The sequence below is a fragment of the Oncorhynchus keta genome, chromosome 27 (assembly GCF_023373465.1).
Source record: "Oncorhynchus keta strain PuntledgeMale-10-30-2019 chromosome 27, Oket_V2, whole genome shotgun sequence".
Lineage (NCBI taxonomy): Eukaryota > Metazoa > Chordata > Actinopteri > Salmoniformes > Salmonidae > Oncorhynchus > Oncorhynchus keta.
The window spans coordinates 41,902,912-41,920,306 of record NC_068447.1 but is presented as its reverse complement, the minus strand read 5'-3'; the positions used below and the strand labels follow the sequence as shown (position 1 = coordinate 41,920,306).

At 46.3% G+C, this 17,395-nt stretch overlaps 1 protein-coding gene across 5 annotated transcripts in view; it reads left to right on the top strand.

Moving 5' to 3' along the window:
* LOC118360099 (formin-like protein 3) overlaps positions 1–17,395 on the top strand; it is a 56,921-nt gene that overhangs the window by 28,862 nt on the left and 10,664 nt on the right. For 4 of the 5 annotated variants that reach the window (XM_052482453.1, XM_052482454.1, XM_052482451.1 and 1 more), the window contains exons 2-15: positions 260–343; positions 579–736; positions 3,298–3,381; positions 3,908–4,054; positions 8,071–8,179; positions 8,476–8,552; positions 9,387–9,480; positions 12,139–12,324; positions 12,584–12,733; positions 13,573–13,674; positions 14,028–14,421; positions 15,189–15,272; positions 15,474–15,598; positions 15,874–16,076. In XM_052482453.1, coding sequence (XP_052338413.1) covers positions 260–343; positions 579–736; positions 3,298–3,381; positions 3,908–4,054; positions 8,071–8,179; positions 8,476–8,552; positions 9,387–9,480; positions 12,139–12,324; positions 12,584–12,733; positions 13,573–13,674; positions 14,028–14,421; positions 15,189–15,272; positions 15,474–15,598; positions 15,874–16,076 — 1,997 coding nt within the window. The remainder of the gene's footprint in view (positions 1–259; positions 344–578; positions 737–3,297; positions 3,382–3,907; positions 4,055–8,070; positions 8,180–8,475; positions 8,553–9,386; positions 9,481–12,138; positions 12,325–12,583; positions 12,734–13,572; positions 13,675–14,027; positions 14,422–15,188; positions 15,273–15,473; positions 15,599–15,873; positions 16,077–17,395) is intronic. The other variant, XM_052482455.1, reaches the window with a different exon arrangement.

Below are 17,395 nucleotides of genomic sequence, written 5' to 3'. Positions count from 1 at the left end.
GGGGTGCAGAGGAGGGTTTTGGATGAGCTCATGCAACAGGATGCTACAAGTCAAGACAGGAAGTGAAGTCATAGGCCCCATAAAAACACCAAATTGGCCTCTAAAAACACAACATACTTGACGCATGATCGTCAGCCCTGAAACTGCCATGAAATGATCAATTATGATGAAATGATTAATGCATGACTCAACAAAGATGCATGCTCTGATATTTGCACTGGGGTGTGTCTGATGAGATCTTGTCTGTCTTGTGTTTCAGAATTCCATGAACCTTCCTCCTGACAAAGCCAGGCTCCTCAGACAGTATGACAATGACAAGAAATGGGACCTCATCTGCGACCAGGTAAACTCCTTGAAATACGGACGACACATGTAGGCTACTGCAAGCAAACAATCCCACAGCTACACCTCTACAAACCCGCACATCTAGTCTGTTCGAACACCAAAAGCTGTGAAGCAATGTTGATAGATTTGATCGAAAAAAAAACATATTGTTGCAGTGTTTAGTCTTTTCTCTGTAACGGTTGGAGCCCTATTATGTTACACTGCTCACTCTGTCCCCCCGTGTGTTATATTAGGAACGGTTTCAAGTGAAGAATCCTCCTCACACCTACATCTCCAAGCTCCGGGGCTACTTAGACCCAGGAGTCACGCGCAAGAAGTTCCGAAGGCGGGTCCAGGAATCCACTAAAGTTCTGAGGGAACTGGAGATCTCGCTGCGGACCAATCACATAGGGTGATGATCTATTCTCATCCCTCCCCTCTCTTCTCTTATGTCAACCAATGAGGGTCAGAGTACTGGAAATCCCCAATATTACTGTCCCTTCTCACATGGCGTTTGCAGGAATTGATGTCTTCTACGAATACCACACTGTAACGTTACCCCTGGAGCGGGACACAGCTACAAGAATAATAGCTACTATGGAAGTGAAAGGCCGGTGGGAAATCAACTCCCTTGTTATTTTCCCCCGACAACAACCAATTCCATTATCGCCCCTTTAAGAATGACCCTATTTTTCTCCCCTTTAAGAGAGAAAGAGCCTTTCTGTGCTCTTCCTATTTCGCTTCCTGTCCTAGGGACCAACAGCTTGTTTTCCTGATGCCCAGATCATTCCCTATTGTTCTGTCCTGCCACCCTCCCTAGCTAGCCTGCTTTACTTCATAGTGGAGTCTTCCTCTTCACAATGCACAGATGGTAGTCATTGTATTGTAACGCTAGGAAAGGAATGGTCCACTCCCCCCGTAACATAGCAGTGAGCAGGAAGCTTAGTTGTGTACGCCAGAGGGACAGTAAGCATGGCCTACCAACGATGAACCCTGGGAAAACAAACAAACAAATATGCACACACACACACACACACACACACACACACACACACACACACACACACACACACACACACACACACACACACACACACACACACACACACACACACACACACACACACACACACAACAACACAATTTGGTCAAACCCTCTATTCAGCCCTTCCTTCCTCACTATCATCCTCAAATGTCTCATTGATGTCACACAGATACTTACTGTAACCTCTGACGGAAGTGTGTCAGAGATGTCCCCGTCCTTTAAATCAAACTCAAATATACTCTCGCATTCAAAACAGTTCTTTGTGATTTTTCATTGTAATTCAGGGCATACCTCCAATAATAACTCCTATAATAGTCTGTGTTCTAATGTCTTTCCAGAAAGACACACGGGCAGGAAAAGACCGAGGCTATTTGGTTGGTAAATTCAGTGGAACAGAGCCCTGTTTATTGTGTCCGAATCCTGGCCCTCTCCGACGTGTTATTCCTCAGATTGCCAAGACAATCTGAAACAGCATCTGGTTGGACAGGAAAAGAAGGGGGGGAGAGAGAGAGAGAGGGGGGGGGGGGCTGGTAGACAGGAAACTGATGATCAGGCGCGCCTCCCCCACCTCCCTTTGACTTCTCCCTCCGCCCCAATCTCACTGCTTCTCACTATTTCCCCTCTTTCTCTGCTCACCTCTCTCTTCCTCACACTGGGGCCTTTCTTCCACCTATCCACTTTACCCTTGACTATCGAGAGTCTTGTGTTACCAAACAGTCTCCTGCCCCCAGTATCCTCCCTAACGTGCTTCTACACCTGCATTGCTTGCTGTTTGGGGTTTTAGGCTGGGTTTCTGTACAGCACTTTGAGATATCAGCTGATGTCAGAAGGGCTATATAAATACATTTGATTTGATTTAACCAGCATATTGGGGATATTTTGGAACCTTTACCCCAATTCAACTCCCCTGCATTTTACTAAGGGGGAAGCAGGGGTTTTGGAACTAAGGGGGAAAGGAAGACTGAGGGCTTGGTTGTTCAATCCGTATCGCTGATGTTCAGCGCTATAGCGAGAATGAAATTGAAAGGCAATGTTCCCGCGGTTGTGGAGACGGCATTCACGATAAACGTCCAATCAGAGATGAACGTTCAATAAACGTCCAATTGGAGATGAACGTTCAATAAACGGCTCAATCGGAGATGAACGTTCAATAAACGGCTCAATCGGAGATGAACGTTCAATAAACGGCTCAATCAGAGATGAACGTTCAATAAACGGCTCAATCAGAGATGAACGTTCAATAAACGGCTCAATCGGAGATGACCTTTCAACTGAAATCGCACTGCGGCGGATTGAATCGAGCCCCCTGTCAGGGACTCCAACTTGAGTCCAGGCTCCACGCTCTCTCTTAGCCATACCATATGCCTTCCACATTCTTTCTCTCATCGCAATGGGAATTCATTTGTTTGGACCCCCCCCCTCCCCCCCTCCAGAGAAATAAATAGAGAAGAAATCTGAAGCCTTGCTCACTCGCGTTTACTTTCCGTTGCTGCCTTGCCAAGTATTTTCTCTCTCCGTCAGGGGTGTAGTGGGGGTGTAGGGGACCCCATTCTGAGCAGACTTTAGTCTACAAGATGTAGACTCAAAATATGTTGGCTTTTGCAGCTCTTAGGAATGTGTGTAGCTTTGTGTGTTCAGGTTTCAGTCTGCCCCTTTCCTTGTCTCTCTCTCTCTCTCTCCTGCCTTTCTGTACCTCTATTAGGGCTCTTATCCTTTTCCATGTATCATAACATAGGGCCAGGAGTTTTTCCAGAGCATGTGAACTCACCAGGAAAAACTATGGAGTACTGCCCAGAGTTTTTCCCTGTTCAGGTCATGTGGGGAAAAGTCCTGGCCCTACTTAGGGATGATCCGTGAGTAGCAGATAAGGGTGTTATCCCTTGAAAATTCTGCCCTGCTAACCCCTCTCTGTGTCCCATGTCACCCAGGTGGGTCCGGGAGTTCCTAAACGATGAAAACAGAGGTCTGGATATCCTGGTGGAGTACCTCTCCTTTGCACAGTGTGCCGTCATGTGAGTACACACACCCTAAGCTTAGCACATTTCTTCAGAAGAGACTAGAGGTAGTTCGCCACCCAACCAGATTGGTACCGGATCCCAGAAGTGTTCATCCCAACAGACAGGAGCTGAGGTCACACTGTCTGTGAAAAGGGGCAATAGCAAACTGGATGGATTACTTATGGCATTGTGTTCCTTTGAATGTGCCTGAATGTGCTTGTCTGCCTCATATGCTGCGGACTTGGCAGACTGAATGAGTGGTTGGACTTGATTGGGAACTGCTGTTATATCGCCATGCTGGCACATTATGGACCGGGCCTGAATGGGAATGACTGAGCCTGTCAACACTGTTGCACTAAGCTTGACTGTGCAGCCTTTTACTGTGCAGTTCGTCTGTATAACATAACCTTTGACCTTTTACCGAGCTGCATTTCTAACCTAATCTACCTCGACCTCTGTCTGTCCATCATCTGTATGTCTATCCATCTGTCTACCTGTCTGTCCATCCGTCCGTCGGCCTGTCTGTCTGCCCGTGGCCCAGGTTGAATTTTGAGGGTCTGGATAATGGGGAGGAGGGCTCCCTGGACAAGGCTACTTCCTGGAGTAGGTCTATAGAGGATCTACACCAGAGTGGCGCTCAGCCTTTCTGCAACACGCTGGTCCGCTCGGCACGCCAGTCTGTGCTCCGGTACGTATCGTCTGCTACCCCGTTGCTGCTGCTGTCGCTGCTGTTACTGTGCCTCGCTCATCTAACCCACTGGCCCTGACGTATGTTAGCATGTTAGCATGTCAGGTAGCAATCCAAACATATGTTAGCATGTCAGCCAGTTGTTTGCTATGATCATGATGATGATGATGATGATGCCATGATGTAGAGCGGTCTGGGTCTGGAGAGGATTGATGAAGAGACTCCCGACCTCACTGCAGGGGTTTGTGGGTTAAACGATCTGCAGGGACAGAGACGGAGACAGAGAGGTGGTTTCTGACCCCTGCACTGTGTGTTTCCTTCCATGTTTGATGGTCTTCCTCGTTCCAGATGTGTTCCACTGTCCTGACCTGTCTAGCTCCAGGTGGGCCTCCTGCCCTGTGATTCTCCGTCTCGTGAGCTTTTCACACACAGAGGGGGAAAACACAGAGAGGGGGAAAACACAGAGAGGGGGAAAACACAGAGAGGGGGAAAACACAGAGAGGGAGAAAACACAGAGAGGGAGAAAACACAGAGAGGGAGAAAACACAGAGAGGGAGAAAACACAGAGAGGGAGAAAACACAGAGAGGGAGAAAACACAGAGGGAGAAAACACAGAGGGAGAAAACACAGAGGGAGAGAGAGAGAACACAGTGAGAGGGAGAGAACATAGAGAGAGAGAGAGAACACAAAGAGAGAAAACACAGAGAGGGAGAAAACACAGAGGGAGAAAACACAGAGAGGGAGAAAACACAGAGAGGGAGAAAACACAGAGGGAGAAAACACAGAGGGAGAAAACACAGAGGGAGAAAACACAGAGGGAGAAAACACACAGAGGGAGAAAACACACAGAGGGAGAAAACACACAGAGGGAGAAAACACACAGAGGGAGAAAACACACAGAGGGAGAAAACACACAGAGGGAGAAAACACACAGAGGGGAAAACACACAGAGGGGAAAACACACAGAGAGAGAAAACACAGAGAGAGAAAACACAGAGGGAGAAAACACAGAGAGGGAAAACACAGAGAGAGAGAGAACATAGAGAGAGAAAGAGAACACAGAGAGAGAAAACACAGAGAGAGAGAGAGAACATAGAGAGAGAAAGAGAACACAGAGAGAGAAAACACAGAGAGAGAAAATAGAGTGTGATAGGAATAAGAAAGATATAAATGTACCACGAAACAAACATAAATCATTTTGAGATTAGAATAGTTTTAGTCAGGGCCTCCCGAGTGGCGCAAGGCACTGCATCACATTTCTAGCTGTGCCACTAGAGATTCTGGGTTAGAGTCCGGGCTCTGACGCAGCCGGCCGCGACCGGGAGACCCATGGGGCGGCACACAATTCGCACAGCGTCGTGCAGATTAGGCTGGTAGGGATATCCTTGTTCCATCGCGCACTAGCGACTCCTGCCAGCGCAGTGCATGCTGACATGGTCGCCAGGTGTACGGTGTTTCCTCTGACACATTGGTGCAGCTGGCTTCTGGGTTAAGTGGGCATTGTGGCTTGGTTGGGTTGTGTTTCGGAGGACGCAAGGCTCTTGACCTTCGCCTCTCCCGAGTCTATACTGGAGTTGCAGCGATGAGACAAGACTGTAACCACCAATTGGATACCACAAAATTGGGGAGAAAAAGGGGTATAAAAATGTAAAATAATGAATATATATATATTTTTTTTTTGTCAACGGACAACCCTATATACATGTCTGTTGGTTTACTACAGGAAGAAATGCTTGAGAAACTTATGACTCAGTTTTAAAAAAAGACAGAAAGTAAGACGAGCAGGAAACACAGACACACGAAAACATGAAAAAGAGACCGAGAGATAAGAGGATGTGGAGGAGAGACTGTTCTGTAACTAGCAGACCTCAGTCTGGGGACAAACGGATGTCATGCAAGAAACCTACGGCTTCACCTCGTCCCAGAATGCATCATTCTGTAACCACATGGGCCTTCTCTGGTCTCTTTCCCTGTCTGATCTCTCTTTGACACACTTTAAGCTAGGCGCATGGAACACAAACCCTGCAGTCACATGAATGTCAGAAACTGTACAACATTTCTTGCTCTCATAAATCAAGATGTCACAAAAAAGCACACAATATGAACACACAATGGCTCTGATTATTTAGATCAGCCAAGTGAAGTGGAATCAAAAGCTGTTAAGGATGAAGTGGACTCAAGTTGTTCTTGTTGTGGTTGTATGTGAACATTGAATAAAATATGTACAAATGGGAAGAAAAAGTATGTGACCCCTTTTGAAATGACCTGGTTTTTTGCATCAATTGGTCATAAAATTGTATCTGATCTTCATCTAAGTCACAACAATAGACAAACACAGTTTGCTTGAACTAATAACAGACAAACAATTATCATTTTTCATGTCTTTATTGAACATACTGTGTAAATATTCACAGTGCAGGTTGGAAAAATTATGTGAACCCTTGGATTTAATAACAGGTTGACCCTCCTTTGGGAGCAATAACTTCAACCAAACCTTTTCTGTAGTTGCAGATCAGACCTGCACAACGGTCAGGAGGAATTTTGGACCATTCCTCTTTACAAAACTGTTTCAGTTCCACAATATTCTTGGGATGTCTGGTGTGAACCGCTCTCGAGGTCATGCGACAGCATCTCAAATCGGGTTCAGGTCAGGCCTGACTGGGCAACTCCTGAAGGCATTCGGTTGTTGATTTACTTCTGTCTTTTGGGTTGTTGTCCTGTTGCATCACCCAACTTCTGTTGAGCTTCAATTGGCGGACATATAGCCTTACATTCTCCTGCAAAATGTCTTGATAAACGTGGGAATTCATTTTTCCGATGATAGCAAGCTGTCCAGGCCCTGAGGCAGCAAAGCAGCTCCAAACCATGATGCTCCCTCCACCATACTTTACAGTTGGGATGGGGTTTTGATGTTGGTGTGCTGTGCCTTTCTCCACACATAGTGTTGTGTGTTCCTTCCTTCCAAACAACTCAACTTTAGTTTCATTTGTCCACAGAATATTTTGCCAGTAGCGCTGTGGAACATTCAGGTGCTCTTTTGCAAACTTCAGACGTGCAGCAATGTTTTTTTGGGACAGCTGTGGCTTCTTCTGTGGTGTCCTCACATGAACACCATTCTTGTTTAGCGTTTTACGTATCGTAGACTCGTCAACAGAGATGTTAGCATCTTCCAGAGATTTCTGTGTCTTTAGCTGACACATTCTTCTTAACCTCATTGAGCATTCTGCTCTGTGCTCCTTCAGTCATCTTTGCAGGACGGCCACTCCTAGGGAGAGTAGCAACAGTGCTGACATTTCTCCATTTATAGACAATCTTACCATGGACTGACTTTTAGAGATACTTTTGAAACCCTTTCCAGCTTTATGCAAGGCAATAATTCTTAATATTAGGTCTCCTGAGATCTCTTTTGTTCGAGGCATGGTTCACATGGGGTGGCAGGGTAGCCTAGTGGTTAGAGTGTTGGACTAGTAACTGAAAGGTTGCAAGTTCAAATCCCCGAACTGACAAGGTACAAAATCTGTCGTTCTACCCCTGAACAGGCAGTTAACCTACTGTTCCTAGGCCGCCATTGAAAATAAGAATTTGTTCTTAACTGACTTGCCTAGTAAAATTAAAAAATTAAAAATTAAAACATCAGGCAATGCTTCTTGTGAATAGCAAACTCACATTTTGTGAGTGTTTTTTTAACGGGGCAAGGCAGCTCTAACCAAAATCTCCAAACTAAATCACATTGATTCGACTCCAGGTTAGTTGATTAGCCTAGGTCATTAGCCTAGGGGTTCACATACTTTCCCCATCTACTGTGAATACATAATTTAAACATTCAATATAGACAAGAAAAATACAATCATTTGTGTGTTATTAGTTTAAGCAGACTGTGTTTGTCTATTGCTGTGACTTAGATGAAGATCAGATCTGATTTGTAGGTCAAATTTATGCAGAAATCCAGGTAATTCCAAAGGGTTCACATACTTTTTCTTGCCACTGTAGTTGTTGACCTTTGCCCTCTGTTGCAGCTATGGCACAGCACCTAACAGCAAAACCATCAAGAACTCTAGACTCGTGAGCCAGAAGGACGACGTGCACGTTTGCATCATGTGCTTGCGAGCCATAATGAACTACCAGGTACTGACTGTGGATATCCACTATCAAAGCCACCCCTCATGTTACCAATAATACACAACAGCAACCTAAAACACCTATTATTCTCTCTAGTGGCATTAGGGCAGAAACGGTAAAGCATAAATGCAGCCAAATATTTTGTTTTAAAGATGTCAAGAGTCTCTGTTGCAGATGTTTCCTGTATAAGCCACAGTGAAAGTGAATCTAGGCAGTGTGCTTGAATCTATGCACTGGCAGCATTCAGCCTCTTTTGCTTCTCTTTGACCACATCCTGTTCTATCATTACCTTCTCTCTCCAGTATGGCTTCAACCTGGTAATGTCCCACGCACACGCAGTCAACGAAATTGCCCTAAGTCTGAACAATAAGAACTCAAGGTAAGCTAATCTCAGGCTCTATTTAGAAGCTGTTACTACACACTTCCAGTAACTCTAGGTTGATTTTGATTCAAGGTGCAGGGTACAACAGTGTGCAGGTATCTATCATCAGTTCAAGTTCAGGCCCTAGCCCCTGCCTCCGCCACCTCTGCAGCTTGAGAGATTTAAGGGTGGGTCAGGGTGTGGGTCAGACAATAGGGGAACATTTGATCAGCCTGTTCATATGATACACTCCTCATTCTCTAAGGGGGCTCCCATCGGCTTCTCTCTGATGTTGGGAATGAGAACCATACATCCAGCCTGGTAAAGGCATGGTTTACCGTATATCCCAAATGGCGCCCTACTCCCTATTTAGTGCACTAATTTTGAGTAGGTGCCCGGTCAAAAGTAGTGCACTACGAAGGGAATAGGGAGCCATGGCATAGGGACTAGGGTGCCATTTTGGATGAAGGCCTGTTATAGATGCAGTGTGTTAGAGGAATGTTTGGGATTACAGTGTTAAAGCGTGGGAGCTGATCACTTCATAATGACCTCCTTTCAGTTGAAGCGTTGACAAGCCCCTCGCTCCGGCTCCTCTGTGGGTGTTAAACCTCAAAGTATAGAATAATGGATTTCAGCTGTGCTATGCATTTATTTAGTGCTTTAGGTTATCTAATTGCTGACTACATTTTGCACCGGTGAAAAGAATACGGCTAATATTTAACAAAGTATATTTTCAAATGCCGTTATAATGCCGATTTGAACCACGTACAGGTCGAGCCATGGATTACCAGAGTCGTAATGCAATGTTATATAGACGTTGTGTCTATGAACACGCATATTCTGTCTTGACAGGACAAAAGCCCTGGTGCTGGAGCTGCTGGCTGCGGTGTGTCTGGTGAGAGGAGGCCATGAGATCATACTCTCTGCATTCGACAACTTCAAAGAGGTGACATATTACTTTAGTATAACCTCAGTATTAGCCTACTGTAGGCAGAATTGACCGTTTTGCTTTCTTCCAAATACTTGGAACGCTTGCGTGGGCACGATAAAACCAACAGAATAATCCCAAAAGTGCAAGCCCTGCCCATCTGGCTCTTCGGGCAGGCTCATTGAAATGCTCAAAGTATCTGAAAGAAAATGAATACTATTTGAACCCTGGTAGGCCTGTTAGGCAAAGCCCAGAACCATGCTATGTCTGGGGCTATTCATCTCATTAAGCCACCAGATGTGAGGCAACCGTGATAAGGATCAATTTCCCAGTGGGAGTGAGTGGATCACAAAGGTTTGCTTAGCCTCTCAGTTTCTAGCCTGTAGAGTCAGTCGTCTTAACGCCAGAATCAGCCGATTGCTCTGCGCAATCTGCAGAGCACCACAGAACCCCATAGAGCAGTACTCCTATCAGCCACCCAGTCACAACAATGTGTGAACCAACCAACAACTTTGTGGCGGGATTTCAAAATGCGATCATAGTGACAGCTGAGTGTTTACTGAAACGTTATAGCTAAGATGTTCCGCCACCAGTTGTGGATTGTCTCTCAAATGGCATCCTATTCCCTATATAGTGCATTACTTTTGACCAGGGCCGCCTCTGGTCACTATATAGCAGCAGTTAAGTATAAATCACAAAACAACAACTCTAGGCTAAAGAATGCTGATATGGAATGAGGGGTTGGATTTTGTTCTGTATTTAAATCAGATGTTTTTAAGTTGGGAAATCAGTTTGTTTTCTTTGTCTCCAGTGTGTGTGTGTGTGTGTGTGTGTGTGTGTGTGTGTGTGTGTGTGTGTGTGTGTGTGTGTGTGTGTGTGTGTGTGGGAGTCAGGCGAGATCTCTATCCCATTGCCTTATTTTTACTCTGTTCCCTTCCCAAGAATTCCAATAATTAGGAGGGCTTTTCATTGCAGATGGAGTGTGTTGACCTCTGCTTACACCCATAGCCTGGGCATGGGTCACAATCAGTGGAGGCTCCTCAGAGGAGGAAGCGGAGGACCGTCCTCCTCAGTGAATTTCATAAAAATACAAATATTGAAACATTAAAAAGTGATCCGTTTTAGATAAAACTATACTAAATATATTCACGTCAACATATAAATGATTAAAACACACTGTTTTGCAATGAAGGTTTACAGTAGCCTCAACAGCACCATGGTGTAGCCGGAGGACAGCTAGCTTCCGTCCTCCTCTGGGTAAACTGAAGTCAATACGAAACCTAGGAGTCTCATAGTTCTCACCCCCTTCCATAGACTTACACAGTAATTATCACAACTTCCAGAGGACGTCCTCCAACCTATCAGAGCTCTTGCAGCATGAACTGACTTTGTCCACACAATCAAATGATCAGAGAATGAATGTAGTACTGAAATCATAAGCTACAGCCAGCTAGCACTGCAGTGTATGAAACGTGGTGAGTAGTTTGAGTCAAAGAGAGAGAAAGACAATAATTTAACATTTGAGCAAATTAATTTCTTTAAAAATTAAGGAGAAGATGGAGAGAGAGAGCGAGAGAGAAATGTATGAGGTGAGGGGGGCAAACTGATTGGTTGTATTTTTTGAAACTTTCACTTTTTGCTAGTAAATGCAGCTAGCTAGTTTAGCCTACTCAAACACCCAGCTCAAACAGAGGGATGCTATGTTAGCTAGCTGGCTATGGCTATCCAACACTGGAACTCTTCGAAGTCAAGATGTTCTTAATTTATTGTCACCGGGGCCAGTCTCTGTAACTGCTAAACTTCTTTCAGTCTGTACACTGTACTGCATGATTGTAGCAGGTTTACTAACACGTTAGTTCTAGTAGTTTAAGTTGACTATGACGTGACAACAAAGTAGGCTGTAGCGGTTAGCGGTCATGATATGAAGGTTTGGCTTGGAAAGGTTTTTTTCGCCTGGTCACAGAAAGCTGATTTGTTGTGCACTGAAGTCCACAAGTGAAGGGTAAAGGTGAGAGGAAGAGAGTGCGTAGATAGCGGCGAGAAGGAATTATATATACAACAAGCTAAATGATCATGCTGTTTTATGTGGCTGCTATGAAAGTGAAATGTTTGCGTGTGATCAGGGGTGCATTCATTCCGCCGGTTCTGTTGAAAAACGCTTCTTAAACCGAAGCAAACGGAACGAAACGGAGATAAACATACCTGAATATGTCGAATAGAAACTCTCGTTTGCAACTGTTGGATTAACGATCACACCCTAGATCGGCTAGATGCAGGCCAGAATGTGCAAGGCGGTATTGAATGTGTCACCGTCTCTCATTTCTCTCGGCGTGCACCTACGTTGTAAACTTTCAGTCGTAGGCTAAGTTGTAGCAACCTCATGATGGGTACAGGGAAAACGTGAGTATCATGTAGTAGCCGGAGCCTATCGCTGTTACATTGAACTGGGTGAATGGAATATGAATGTCATCCAATACGCTGTAATAGAAATAACACCATGCTCATCTTAAACGGCACCGACCGCCACTGGTCACTAAGCTCTGAGGAGATTCAAAGGTGAACAGAACTGAAACACATCCTCCTCTTTTGGATTTGAAGAGGACATAATTAAGACTGCAAACCCCTCTGAAAATATGCTCCCGTCAGTATTGACACGTTTTTTCCATTCCTTTTCAGGTGTGCAAGGAGAAGCATCGCTTTGAGAAGCTGATGGAGTATTTCCACGTGGAGGATGGGAACATCGACTTCATGGTGGCCTGCATGCAGTTCATCAACATCATGGTCCACTCAGTAGAAGATATGAACTTCAGGGTTCACCTGCAGTACGAGTTCACTAAGCTGGGCCTAGATGACTACCTGGAGGTAAGGAGGACGCTATGAATACAATGTAATAACCAGGTATTCATTTGACCTGTGGCAAACATCTCCTTCAGAATTCCTTGAATGAAGTCTCCAAGGAGCCATAGATGCTGTGTCTCATGCCTTTTGAGGCAGCATTTGAAGGCAGGAAGTTAAAAATGGCCATTTTACGTCATGTCCCCTTTTCCGAGATGCCTTAAAACGTTGCCTTCTACGGTACCTTCATAAATGTGAACCTGAACCTCCCATTCTCTCCCTACAGAAATCCAAGTACACAGAGAGTGACAAGCTGTCGGTCCAGATTCAGGCCTACCTGGACAATGTGTTTGATGTGGGCGGCCTGCTGGAGGACGCGGAGACCAAGAACGTGGCTCTGGAGAAGGTGGAGGAGCTGGAGGAACACTTGTCCCACGTAAGAACCCCAAGACTGACCAGACCCACCCGCTAAGCCTCTGTGCAGGAGTGGAATGTTTTCACATGGGTTATAGGTCAAATACACACACGGCGATGAGTCCTTTAGTTGTTATTCACACAGAATTTTTATAGCACATTTGTCCTTCTCCGTACTGATGAATGTACATGAAAAGAGTTCTACGAAGTACCGTAGTCAGGTACGCCATTATCCGGTCAGGATTGGGTATCCCCTGCTATTTCAGTCGGGCAGTAATGTGAAGTACGCCATCCCCCCATGTTCTTCCAATGACCCCTTTCTAACACAGAAAGGTCAGGAGGCGCACGTGCCGTCATCTGGAGAATTTCAAAACAAACCCGGCTTTCAGGGGCCAGGAATTACGGGGGAGGAGGAGAGCGAGCATTCCCAGAGAATTCCTTTTACTACTTGTACAACATGTTATCCAATTTCAAAAGTGAAAGCTAACTAGGCTATGTCAGCCTCACTTGAACCTGCTGTGTCATGCTGCAAAGCGTATCACATTTCTTACTGACGCTGCAGCGAATATAGTACACGAGAGCGAGAGCAAAAGTGGAACTGGGCGAGATGCCCGAGGTGGACTTTACTGAATCAACGCTTTAATTCACCTCCTCTCCCCGCTATCCCTTTCTCCATCCCTGTTGTTCCATCTCCCCACTCACTCTGCTTCACTCTCCATCCCTGTTGTTCCATCTCCCCACTCACTCTGCTTCACTCTCCATCCCTGTTGTTCCATCTCCCCACTCACTCTGCTTCACTCTCCATGCCTGCTGCCTTCTCTTTCTTTCCTCGCCCTCTTCATCCTCTCCACCCTGCACTAGGTGACGGAGAAGCTGCTGGAGGTGGAGAATGAGACCATCACGAAAGTGGCTGACCTGGAGAAGCAGCTCCTGCAGAAGGACAAGGATCTCCACGTCATACGGGTAAGACGAGCTGGGGTTCACGATTATGATACGGAATCAAATTGCCATTCCCGTTTCTCATATACGCCATCAAATGCACCCTTGATGATTCAGCGCAGCCGCAGCTGTGTCTTCGCGCGTCTTAACGTTGTATTTAATATGTTGTTTTGCAGCAGTGTTTCACGACGCCTGGTTGAGTATACGTACGGCCGTGGCAGACTAACATCAACGTTTGATTAACTGTGCTCGAGCGAGAATGCTATTATAGAAAATTGATCGGCAGGATATGGCATGATTATGATCCTGTATGGTTTTTCGGAGTCATCATAGAGCCGTTTCTCTCTCTGTCTCCCCCTGGTGGTCTGACCCAACAGGAGACGTACGAGTCGACCAACACCCAGGTCCACACCCTGAGGAGGATGATCAAGGAGAAGGACGCTGCCTTCCAGAGGAGCTTCAACATCGAGAAGCGCCTGCTGGAGATGGAACAGCAGGGGACCATCCGCCTCCGCAAGCAGCCGGACGGGGACATCGCCATCGAGCCCCTGGGAGGGGGCGGTGGTGGTGGTGGTGGAGGAGGAGGGGGTAGAGGTCCGGGGGTGCCTCTGGGTGACTTTGGGCAGAACGGAGGATTCTCAGTGGGGCCTGGAGGAGTAACAGGGCCAGGAGGACCAGGAGGACCAGGGACTAGTCTACCATCGGCCAGTGAAGCACCACCTCCCCCGCCTCCCCCTCCTCCGCCTCCTCCTCCTCTGCCCTCTGCTTTAGGTACAGTACCATGATCAGTTATACTATTTCACTTCATTGTGCCGACTAGAACTATAACATGTTGGCTTTGTTTTCACATTGTCCTTCATAGCAGGGGTTCCCACCCTTTTCCATTCCAAATTCCAAAGCCCACTGAAGAGGTTGAAAATCAATACTTTACAGCACAAACTATGGTGGGTGTGTAACCAGGCCAGTACAGCTCGGCTCTGTAGTGTGAAAAGGGTACTATGTGTGGTGTACATGTATGTAAGAGAGAGGAAGTCACTAGAGTCCAAAGGGACACGGGGGAGATAGGTCTATGAGGGCAGATCTATTTTAGAGTTGCCCTCGTTGCCCTTTTGTGCCCAGCCAGGTGATTGGTCAGAGTAGGGCCCGGGCCCCGTCCGTCCAGACAGGAAAGGGAAACGCTAGGGTGTTTCCTCCCTCACTGTGAATCAAGGTGCTGACAGGCTGTGCGCGCACACACACACACACACACACACACACACACACACACACACACACACACACACACACACACACACACACACACACACACACACACACACACACACACGGAAACAGCTGGATGGACGCACAACACTAGTGTATGCAATCATAAACAAATATTACTATTCGTTGTATTGATTTGGTACAGCATGCCTTAACTAGCCTCTCACAGATGTCCATACACTTGGGATTTGATTACGGCTCATGAGAATAGAGCTGCCCAGACTTCTGCGTTATTGGTCGATGCTGACTTGAGTGTCTTGTGTTCTATTCCACAGGAGCGAATGCTCCACCCCCACCTCCTATGGCCCCGCCTTTACCAGGAACTGCACCCAACTTCATCCTCAATATGGGCCTATCAGGTAAGAGCAAACACCAGCCTCCAAATACAATGCATTGCACGTCTGCTATGGTGCCACTACGGTTCATCTGAACTTAAAAGGAAGTTAGGGTGGAGTATAGAATGTGTCGAGAAGATACAAGTCTGATTGTGTGATGGAAATGTGCATGATTGTCTATATAATGGCTGTCCTGGTGTTCTATGTAATAATGTCGGTCTGCAGCTATCAGGATCAAGAAGCCCATCAAGACCAAGTTCCGCCTGCCTATTTTCAACTGGACCGCGCTGAAACCCAACCAGATCAACGGCACGGTCTTCAGCGAGATAGATGATGAACGAGTACTAGAGGTGAGTCTACCAGTCCAGGGGAAACCTCCCTTTCGGGGGCCTTCATCTGACAGTTTCTCTCTTCATTTTGGGCCCAAGTTGTTCCATGTCATGTGGTCAGGAAAATAGGCCCTCAAGGCCCTCCTCCTAACTCATTGTATACGGATAGTTAAGCCAGCCCTGTTTTATTACAATCAAAACCAAACAAAACTCCCAATTAAAACAGGTATTTTTCATAGAAGATGTACATGTTTTGAGGTATCACGTTTGACTGAGTGTGTGGTGTCTGTCTATAGGAGCTGGATGTGGAGAAGTTTGAGGAGCTTTTTAAGACCAAGGCCCAGGGTCCTTTGGTGGACCTGAGTGGCCCCAAGACCAAAGTGTCTCAGAAGGCTGCCAACAAGGTCAGCCTGCTGGATGCAAACCGCTCCAAGAACCTGGCCATCACCCTGAGGAAGGCCAACAAGAGCACCGAGGAGATCTGCAAAGCCATACAGAGGTACGTACTGTAACCTATACCTCGCTTTCCACAAATCAAAATGTATTTTTACGTCAACAATTCAGTTGTCACAAAGTGCATTACAGTGTCCCAGCCGGGGCCTTCAAAGAGCAAGCAGTGTCCAGGGAAAAACTCCCTAGAAGGAAGTAACCTAGAGAGGAACCAGACTCCGAGGAGCCCAACCATGTGGTTCTATGCTGCATCGTTTCCAGTTCTAGCGCTGAGGTTTCTAACCTGTCTTCCCCCTTCTGATGCTTTATGCAAGGTCTCCCTACTCAGGTTTGATCTGAAGGCCCTGCCGGTGGACTTGGTGGAGTTTCTGATGTTTCTAACCTTTTCAGTGTTGCAACCTCTACTATCTGTTTCTCCTTATAGCTTTGATCTGAAGGCCCTGCCGGTGGACCCGGTGGAGTTTCTGATGTTTATAACCTTTTCAGTGTTGCAACCTCTACTATCTGCTTCTCCTTATAGCTTTGATCTGAAGGCCCTGCCGGTGGACCCGGTGGAGTTTCTGATGTTTCTAACCTTTTCAGTGTTGCAACCTCTACTATCTGCTTCTCCTTATAGCTTTGATCTGAAGGCCCTGCCGGTGGACCCGGTGGAGTTTGATGTTTCTAACCTTTTCAGTGTTGCAACCTCTACTATCTGTTTCTCCTTAAAGCTTTGATCTGAAGGCCCTGCCGGTGGACCCGGTAGAGTTTCTGATGTTTCTAACCTTTTCAGTGTTGCAACCTCTACTATCTGTTTCTCCTTATAGCTTTGATCTGAAGGCCCTGCCGGTGGACCCGGTGGAGTTTCTGATGTTTCTAACCTTTTCAGTGTTGCAACCTCTACTATCTGCTTCTCCTTATAGCTTTGATCTGAAGGCCCTGCCGGTGGACCCGGTGGAGTTTCTGATGTTTCTAACCTTTTCAGTGTTGCAACCTCTACTATCTGTTTCTCCTTATAGCTTTGATCTGAAGGCCCTGCCGGTGGACCCGGTGGAGTTTCTGATGTTTCTAACCTTTTCAGTGTTGCAACCTCTACTATCTGTTTCTCCTTATAGCTTTGATCTGAAGGCCCTGCCGGTGGACCCGGTGGAGTTTCTGATGTTTCTAACCTTTTCAGTGTTGCAACCTCTACTATCTGTTTCTCCTTAAAGCTTTGATCTGAAGGCCCTGCCGGTGGACCCGGTGGAGTTTCTGATGTTTCTAACCTTTTCAGTGTTGCAACCTCTACTATCTGCTTCTCCTTAAAGCTTTGATCTGAAGGCCCTGCCGGTGGACCCGGTAGAGTTTCTGATGTTTATAACCTTTTCAGTGTTGCAACCTCTACTATCT